This window comes from Podarcis bocagei (assembly GCF_964188305.1).
Source record: "Podarcis bocagei genome assembly, chromosome: 2".
NCBI lineage: Eukaryota > Metazoa > Chordata > Lepidosauria > Squamata > Lacertidae > Podarcis > Podarcis bocagei.
Window position 1 is genome coordinate 73,017,540 of NC_138126.1, and position 10,149 is coordinate 73,027,688.

Consider the following 10,149-nt stretch of genomic DNA (forward strand, 5'->3'; position numbering starts at 1 on the left):
TGACGTCCTTTCAAACTGCTAGGTTGGCAGGAGCAGGGACTGAGCAATGGGAGCTCACCCCGTCGCGGGGATTTGAACCGCTGACCTTCTGATCGGCAAGTCCTAGGCTCTGTGGTTTAACCCACAGCGCCACCCGTGTCCTATCCAGCTTAGTGTACTTCTGGGCAAAACAAAGAATATGTGAAGATGAGCTAAGTGGTACCAGATATTTAAGAGAAGCAAAATAGCAAATGCTTGCAGGAAGCAGATAGACATGCAGTAACTGTACATAATAGGCAGTTCATCCAACAGCTGCATTTCATAGTTTAGGGTCAAACCTAGAATGGTGACCCACAAATTGTATCGGGATACACACTATCCTTACATTCACAAACAGATGTTGAATGTTTTTTTACCATATTCTACTCTGCTAAAAGAGTTCAAACACACTTTTTTGGAGGGGGGGGCAGTCACCCTCCCTTGTTCTCTTGAGTTCAATCTCCATGCTAAGTGTATCTGATTTGAAACACACACACACACACACCCCGCAAAAGGTTCAAAACAATGAATTCAGCCCAAACTAAAAAAACCATGACACCTTCTGCATGAATGATGTTAACCTCAGAGTAATTGTGCAGTATAAATTACTCTTTTCAAAAGGGAGTAATTATAGTACATGGTAGGTGAAGACCCACCTAAGAGTACTGAAGCCAGAGGCATTGTTGTTGTTGTTGTTGTTGTTGTTATCCCTGAAAAGAGACAGCTGCAATAACATTCTTTGCTTTTTATAATGCTCTCACCAGGCTCGGTTCCAAAAGATACATTATTTAAAATGTCAAGATTCTGCCCAGAGGAAGAATAACAAAGTAATAATAATAGGAAGCAAAACACACTGGACAAGCATACTTAGACAAAAGAGAGAACAAACAGCAGCGATCAATTCTGTTGTCTGGCCAGTAATTATTTTCAGCTACAACGGGATAGTGTAATGTAATTACTAATATGACTCCCTGCTCAGTTCTGTCTAGTTAGCTTTTTAAAGTGATGCATCTCTGCCATGTGGAAGTTAATGAAAGTACAGAAATACAGGCGCTGTGATACCAAGGTGGGAACAGTAATAAGAGGATCGCAGAATGTGGTTGCACTCGAATGATCTCTTGATAATAACCCACATGCTATTGTATGTATCTATATATCCATAAGTTACTTTGGTGTTTGATGTTTTAATATTTCAAGCTGTTTAAAGTGAAATATTGAAGTAATATGTTCTTTCCTCCCCTGTGGGTTGGTATCGGAGCCAGTATGAAATATGGACAATACAACAAAACATGAGAAAAAGCCACATATAGTCTGCCTTTCCCCCATGTTCTCCATTTTCCTCTCTTTCCTAGAACAGACAGCCCTGTAGGGATTTGCTTAAACCTTAAAGAACAGCAAATTCTGTCCCTGAATAGGGTTATGCTTAAAAATCTTGAGCAAATAGCTGCATCATTCATTGCTCTCAGTCTATGACTTTAGTTTTCCTTCCTTGCACTCTTTTTCACATGTCAATTCCTCTTAGTTTATCCACGAGTTATAAAGAAGATTCCATTTTGGAGCAGTTTTTCCAGGTGAACCCTGTTGAAAAGGAGTTTCACAAGAGCAGCTGTGCTATAGAGGAGGAGGAGGATTAATAAATAAATAAATGCATAAACACAACAGGCTCCTATGGGCTGCTGGATGATCATTCCGTTTATTTCTAATCAAAGGGAACTAATTAACTTTGGGAATTTCTTTGCACTTTTGAATGAGAGCTTGGAGGAAGTATCCTCTGCATCCCAACTAAGGGAAAACCATTGGCACTTGGGACTTTGAACATTCAGGACCATCTTCTGGGATCACATTTGGAATAGCATCTCTTTGTCTCCACTTATATAGAACAAATACTACAAAAATGCCAGTGCCCTCACTTCCAAAGGAAAACAAACCTGCCTAATAGATAACGGCCATCTGCTTTGAGATAACAGTCTATAGACACCTCCCATCCCCACTTGCCTCCAGCTCCCCTCTTTTTTGCCCTCAGGCACAAATCCAGCTAGTGGGCTGAAAGAGATTGTCCTCTTCTGCTAGACACATTTGGCAATATTTATTAGAGTTAATTTAATCAGTTAAATTATTCGATGAAATTTTTTTAATCAACTATAAAGATGCCACTGATTAATCTGGGAGCATATTCTTTTTTATATATTTTAAAAATGCAAGTGCTTATAAAAGTGTCATGTGACAAACACCATCTTAAATGAAGGATGCCCTTCTGTGTGAGCCAGAATGGACAGTTTGTCTTATCGACATATCAGTTTACTTGTAATCTATGCTCCACAAATATTGTGTTACTATTAGATGGCTATTTAAACAGAAAGCTCATATCTTCTGCTTCTTATTTTGATTAGTGCTACATAGATTAAAATGCAGAATTGTGTTGTACAAAAAAAAATGTGTTCTGCATGTACTACAGTTACACCTATACATGACATTTCCAGAAAACTGCTGTCAGAATTATGATCTTTACAACTATGTTGTGACAATCTTTTAGCTAATGGAATAGTTTGTGGAGTGGACCCCAAAAGGTGCTAGGTTATCTGGTGGATCTAGTGAATGGGAATAATAATCGTGTACTTACAATTTCAGTTGAAGACTGCCAGTCAATATGTAAAACATCTAGAAGTTTGAAGATTACCCATGAAAACAAGGGTGCTGTACGTGTGACTATGCTGGTTGATAACCCAAGAAAGAGAAATTAACTTAACTGATCAAAGCCTACAATAATTTGTTGTCTCAGAATTACAAATACTGCTAAACACATGCAAGGAAAGCCAGATATGGTTTTATTTAAAATAGTCAATATTTATTTATTTAAAGTGTTAGTTCAATGGACACAGTAAATACTCTATGATCTCAATATCAACCGCATGATTAAATACAACTAGTATTTGTAGTAAATGAAATTCCAGGCATTCAACTCTTATTGGGGAATGTTGCAAATACTGTGGTAAAAGGTGTGTTAGGTTGTTGTGAATGACAAGGAGATGGTGGCATTTCTGCATGCTGATTCCTTGTTTTCCTGCCCCACACCCCACTTCTTAGCCTTCTCCTTTAAAGGTAGTATTTCCTTTGGGATTCAGTTATTTCCCCACTTTCCCAAAACTTGTTCCTCAATTTATGTTTTCTCAGGTGGCAACACTTCTTCCCAATGGATTCTACCATCATGGTCATCTCCAGCACATAGTATGTGTATTGTACCTCATGTATTCTTCCAGAAGTACCGTAACCCTGTCTCGCTTCTACATTGCCACATTGCATAATAGATCTCCATTTATTATGCAAACTGTATATGCATGGTATATACAGGTTTCACTCTTTTTATTGGTTCCAAGTATTTTGTCTCTATATTTGGCTGAACAAGGACAGGTTTGTTTTTTCGAATAGATTTCCTGGTAGTTCATGTTTTTTCTTACCTTCAAAGAAGAACATACGTTGAAACAATTTCACTGTAATGCCAAATCATTGTTGATTCACACATAATATATATGAGCAGGAATAGTAAGACTGCGGGTATAGGCAGAAGACAGGCAACACTCCTCCTATGAACTTCCTTAGGTTGACTTACCTTAGTATCCAAGCTATAGTGGGCAATCACATGTTGACAGTGATGGCTACCTGTCAATAGATGGGGAGAGGGGGCTACTAGTAATCGATCTTTAAACTCCCAAGAAATTAATGGCACTCTCTAAACTGTGTTTCTGTGTTTGAAGCTGGAACACTATGCATGCAATCACAGCAGAATACTTTTAGGGTATCAGGGGTATCCAGAAATACATTGACATGGGGATTGCCTTTGTTAGATTGGGGTAGTTGTTTTGAAACACAAGACTTATATTTCATCGGAAACGTTAGGCAAAGAAATAGCTGGAGAACAAGGCGAATTGTAGATTGTTGTTCTGAAGTATTTGCCTCTGGCAGGAAGGGATGGATATTCCTGCAGGTGACAATCTTCATAGATCCCCCCCTCCCAATCACTGCTGAGATTTTGGTATTAATACTTTTTCATTTTTGTTCATTTCCCATCATTCAAAGACGCTCATAGGAATTATGTCACAGCTGTGTGGTACAAGAAACTTGCAAACTGAGGAAGTCACAGGAACCCTTTATAAAATACCTTATTTTATTTTATTTTATTTATTAGATTTATATGCCACCCATCACGAAAAGATCTCAGGGTTGTTCACAAGATAATGCAATCAATAAATGGGTGCAATAAGCTTTTAGCCTGCTGGAGATGAGGCCCCCACATTGCACCAGGCAGTCATGAACAAAGTAAATAATCTGTAACACTGAAGATGAGTTACCCCAAATATTTGGGGTGGCACATCTTGGATTATGAGATGAAAGTGGAGATGCTTGGAGGAAAAGGGTCAAGAAATCAAATTCTTAATTAATCATTCATTTCCCACTGATTCCAGGGAGGGGAGCTGCACTTGGACCTTAAGGTAAAGGGACCCCTGACCATTAGGTCCAGTCTTGACCGACTCTGGGGTTGCGGCGCTCATCTTGCTTTACTGGCCAAGGGAGCCAGTGTACAGCTTCTGGGTCATGTGGCCAGCATGACAAAGCTGCTTCTGGCGAACCAGAGCAGCGCACGGAAACGCCGTTTACCTTCCCGCCAGAGCGGTACCTATTTATCTACTTGCACTTTGACGTGCTTTCGAACTGCTAGGTTGACAGGAGCAGGGACCGAGCAACGGGAGCTCACCCCGTGATGGGAATTCAAACCTCTGACCTTCTGATCGGCAAGTCCTAGGCTCTGTGGTTTAACCCACAGCACTTAGTCCCCTATTAAAAGAATTGGGACCTACCTAAAAGAGCTTAGCTTTGGATGGACCATGCCCATATCTTAAAAGAAATGCAGGATACTTTCTCCAAAATTGTGCCAATAACCCGAGTAAATAAGTTGAGATTTAGGTGTGGCACCCTGTTATACCAGACACAAAACTGCAAAATAATTTTGCCAGTCCATAAGGTGATTGATTCCATATGCTTATGGCACTTATGGCAAATGGTTACCACCAGTTTTTAATTTTTGCAACTCTGTTGCATTTTGTACATTTCTGCTGGCTGAGAATTACCCTTCCTTTACAGTTTGGAAGGAGGAGGGAGAGAATTTTAGGTAGCATTGGAGGCTGTACTATTGCAGGGGTAGGAGAACTGTTACTATGACTTAGCCTGCTGAAGCCCCACATATCCTGAGCATTAAGAAAATGAAGGTACCTAATTTCTGGGGCCGCAACCCTATAAATAGGTTGAATATTTTAAACCGAGGGCAAGGTTTAGTGGCTAGACTTGAAAGTAACGAAAACACTTTACATTTTGAAACTATTTGGTTTTGAAGTACCTTCTCAAGAGAAAAGGAAAAGGGGAAATCATGAAGCAGCTTTCTAAATGATATTTTCTGAGTGATGTATAGTATATGGATTTAAATTTAATCAATTAAATGACTAGCTGTCAAGGAGAAGGAAAGTGCTCAACTAAAACTTGTAGCATGGGGCAGGTATATTAATATCCTTTCTCTACAAAATATTCCTTTTAAAATTGGACCAACTCCTTTTGATTATGATTGTAATCCTACAATTTGCTGCCTCCCCTACTCCTTTACAAGGGTATAGTAACGCTATATACAGTCACTTGGAAGATAATCCCATTGAAGTCAATGGAGCTTCTGAGTAGACATGTATACGACTGAACTGTTAATGGTATTATGGATTGCAAGCATATTCTAGTTTGGAATAGTTATCATTGTGCTCTTTCAGGCTTTAATCCTAGTACCCAGATTGGACTCAGTGGGGCCTACCTCTTAGCAGACATGCATGAGATTGTTTTGCTGTCATTACAAGCTATGCCATTTATTGCTTCTGAATAACATTTTATTTTAATACAGTGGTACTTCTGGTTACGAACTTAATTTGTTCTGGAGGCCCATTCTTAAGCTGAAACCGTTCTTATCCTGAGGCACACTTTCGCTAATGGGGCCTCCCGCTGCGCGTGCACCTTTGGCACACAATTTCCGTTCGCATCCTGGGGCAAAGTTTGCAACCAGGAGCAGCTACCTCTGGGTTAGCGGAGCTCGTAACCTGAAGCGTTCGTAACCAGAAGCATTCAGAACCAGAGGTACCACTGCATATGGTTGTTGTTAATTTGTCTTTCTGTTGTCTTTGAAAGTGGAAAGACTATTTTTTTTTCAAATGTTAAATAATATATGCTTCTCTCACATTTTCCGTAAAGTCATTCTTGCCCATGTCTAATGCTTCTCTCAGCCATGTGGTGCTACTTCCTGTTTTCTCTTTGCAGGTTTTAATACTTGAATGAAGAGATTGCAAAATTAGGATTTCATGGAAGGCAACAGTATCTCTCTGATACAGTTGTGTGTAGTGTCTTTTGCCAAGTAAATTGATTCCCATTCCTTCATTTGAATCTACCCAGCGTCTATGGCAAATCACACACAAATTATTGGCTCCCTGCTTTTTCTTTAGCTGATAATTTGTCAGGAATTTACTCTAGTGTTAGAAATGTGAAGATTACAATTCTTAAGTGGGACCTTTGTGGATGCAATAGACACAGTTCTTAAATTACTTATTCTGACATAATCCCATTGGCTTCAGTGGTAATACCATGAAAGTATTTATTTATTTAAGGAATGTAAATGCTGATTATATGTTGTGCAGAATGGTATAGTTCCTGCCACCTCTATGGATGCTCAGATAACAGTCCCAGTATCATTAGGGCATATTAGCTAACGATTCTGTCTTGTTCTGGACATGTTGTGCAGATGCCTGATTATCGTCTTCCAAAGCAACTATTCTATTCCAAACTTAAAAATGGAAAGCGAAACCATTCTGACACCCAGATTGGATAAACATAAACAGTTAGCCAAATATATAGCAAAATAAGAACATAGGAAACTGCTTATGCAAAGTGAACCTAACTCGATATGCTAACTGGCAGTATCCCTTCAAAAAGGAGCCTTTCACATCTCTACCAAAAGATGCTGGTGGATTCATGTTGACATGTTTTACATATAAAGCATCTTTTCTACCACTGAGCTACAGCCCTCCCCACATCTTTTTGGGTGGCAGAAGATATTGACATCACTATATAGAAGCAACCAGGGAGGTGGCAGCAACTGTGCCAATCCAGAAAAGTATAAAAGCAGCACTCTTGATTTACACATACTGCTGTTCATCTTTCACATTTTATAATGGGAGCACCTCATAGCAAGTGAATATATATTACATTTTTTAAAAAAATGAAGCTCAAACCTCTAGACCGCAGTTCAACAAAAGAGTTAGTTTGCCTATACTTCCTGGATAGCATCTACTTGTGTCCCTCCACTGACTGAAGGCTCTTTGATCCAGTGGAGACCTTCCACCTTCTCTTCCTCATTTGTCCTACAGATTTTAGCAAATTTCCCCATATCTCCTACAGTCTCCTGTGCTACCTCCCATGATGCTTCAGAGGGCACACAACCTCAAGGAGTAGAGGGAGGGATGCAGGAGATTAGAGAGGGAAAGGGGAATTAATGAAAATTGCCTCCTCCCATTCTACTCACAGAAACTCCACTGAATCAAAGAAATTTTCATCAGTAGAAGACCACCATTGGATCCAACCCACTGAAATCAATGCTACTATGTACTGAAATGTGGCCATTGTGCTGTACGGATGTGCTCAGATAACATCAATCCACTAAACTTTTCAATTGAATTTTCAGAAAATAATGAAGAGACTTATTAAACGATATGTCCTAAAGGCTCAGGTGGATCGAGAGAATGATGAAGTTAATGAAGGCAAGCTCTTTTAAACTTACCATTATTGTTGTGAACCTTGTCTGAATCATGTAATGTTTTTAACAGCTTTTGTAGCAACACATTCACTTCCCAGTTGAACCTTGTATCAATCACTTTCTGAGGCAGCTTCTCTCATATGCACAAAGGCAAAAATATGGTGCAAGGGGGAAATATGTTGTCTGAAATTCCTGACATCTCTGAGGTCTCCAAAGTACAACATTCCTGTCTTGTAGTTATTCTTTTTCTGCTGGAAATAGCAACAGGCTTGTGCTGCTTAGTTGTAGATGCCAAAGCTAATTCGTTTCCAGTGCATGAGAATACTCAGTTGTGATAAGCAGAGACAGATATTATTAAATCTGAAGGATATAATGTCAATTCTGGGCCCAACACACAGGATTCCCAACAAGAATGAGATCCATCAACTTCACATGTGAGTGCTGCTGTTTCCTAAAATTCAGCACCTCTGAGAAAGCTATGGATTTGACAGTACATGCTTAACAATAGTTGGAATAAAGTTCATTGTGGTCAAATACTTCATCTACCCTTTTGAAGCAGACATCATAGAGTACTCACAGGGTCTCAACCCAGTTGGATCCTTGCATGCAGCATTAGATGTGTTCAACTATTCCATGACTACAGCTTTTCCACTCACAGGGAGAGAGGGAAGATCAGTGGCACAAAACTTCTGTACAAAAGCAGAATTTACAAGAGAGAGGAAGAATAATGTAAAGGGCAAATGAATTGCCGGTTGTTATCGTTATCCAGTCTGGTTAATAATAACTCTTCCCCCCACCTTGTTGTTGTTTTTAGGAGAACTTAAGGAGATTAAGCAAGACATTTCAAGTCTCCGCTATGAGCTTCTTGAAGAAAAGTCACAAGCAACAGGAGAGTTGGCAAGTCTAATACAGCAGCTAAGCGACAAGTTTGGAAAGAGTTTAAATAAGGACATTTGAGGGCAGACAAATGAAAAAAAACACAACTTTTTTTTTATTTCAACCAGCATTCTAAAGGAGCAAAAACTGTGCAAGAGAGGAGCATCGAAAACTGTATCTTTTGCAGATACAGTTGTTTTATGGGGACTGTGCATTCGTTTGGTTTATTGGGTGAAGCCAATGATCAATTAATTCCTTTATGATATAAAGGTGACCTTTTCGTATAAAATCAAGCCTTTTGACATCAGATATAGATGCATAAACTTGAGAAGATAAGCTTGGTTGTTCTAGATACCCAAAGCAACTTTTGAAAACCGGAAACAAGCCAGGTCCTCCATTGCGATGTGTCAGCATACGTTGAATGGGGATCGGACGCATCAGGAGGAAACAAGAGCGAAAGAAGGTGCCAAAAAAAGGTGTTTGACAACTGAGATATTTTACATGAGTGTCCCTACTGGGCTGGAAAGTCCTCAAGTTCAAATCTCACCCCAGGGCAGAGCTGCATTTTATCTTGGCAGGCACAGGTTCCAAAACTCCTTATTTGCTGAGATAACATGACTGTGGTGGGGGAAGGTAAGTGTGTAGCTCTTCTGCACCCACCAATTCTCCTCTGCGCCATTTGTTTTTCTCCCCCCAGCAGGCGTTAGTTCAAGTTGAAGCCTGGGTTTAAGAGGGGAAATGGTATAAAACTACATGGGGTAGGGTGTGAATAAGAGAAGGGGGGAAAGGTGCAGTACATTCAATGACTGCCAGTACTACCTAGACATTACCCTTCCATTGCAGCTTAGTAATGTAGCTCTGCCTCCTACCTGACCTCTGGCTGGCTGAGCTGCTACACCATACAGAGATGGAGTGGGGCGAGGCAGTAAGGCTGTGTAAATGCACCAGTGGAGCCAATCCTGCCAGCGTGTTTGCACCACAGTGACTTTGCCACCACTGTACCCTTCCCCATCTCCTGGGACACTGCAGCAGCTCAGCCAGACAGAGGCCAGGTGAGTAGCATAGCCTTAGCACCCATACACTGCTGCTCTTCAGTTGTATATGCATGCAGAATTGCCATTGACTTTCTATACTTTCCATGCAGGCAGGAAAGGGATGGTTCTGAACATGCCTCGTTGCTTATCTGTTTCCAGTCAACTCTTTCAATTGTGCCAAAAGGCGCTTTTTTCTCTTTAGGCACCATAGCCCAATCAACTGAGCAACCATTTTTGCAATAAGTCCGCTCCCCCTTTCAGGTACGGTGGCATTGCAGGATGGCAGAGGCTCCTCCAAGGCCCCAACGAGGGAATCGCAGCATCGGAGCTCCATCCAGATAGGGGGCAGGCACATGTGCCCCCTTATCAGAAGCCAGATCCTAGCCTGCA

At 40.5% G+C, this 10,149-nt stretch overlaps 1 protein-coding gene across 2 annotated transcripts in view; it reads left to right on the forward strand.

Moving 5' to 3' along the window:
• Positions 1–9,854, forward strand: part of TRPC7 (transient receptor potential cation channel subfamily C member 7) — a 107,408-nt gene extending 97,554 nt beyond the window's left edge. For both annotated transcript variants that reach the window (XM_081185553.1, XM_081185554.1), the window contains 3 exons: positions 3,190–3,243; positions 7,778–7,853; positions 8,664–9,854. In XM_081185553.1, coding sequence (XP_081041679.1) covers positions 3,190–3,243; positions 7,778–7,853; positions 8,664–8,806 — 273 coding nt within the window. In that variant the 3' untranslated portion in view covers positions 8,807–9,854. The remainder of the gene's footprint in view (positions 1–3,189; positions 3,244–7,777; positions 7,854–8,663) is intronic.
• Positions 9,855–10,149: the final 295 nt, after the last annotated feature.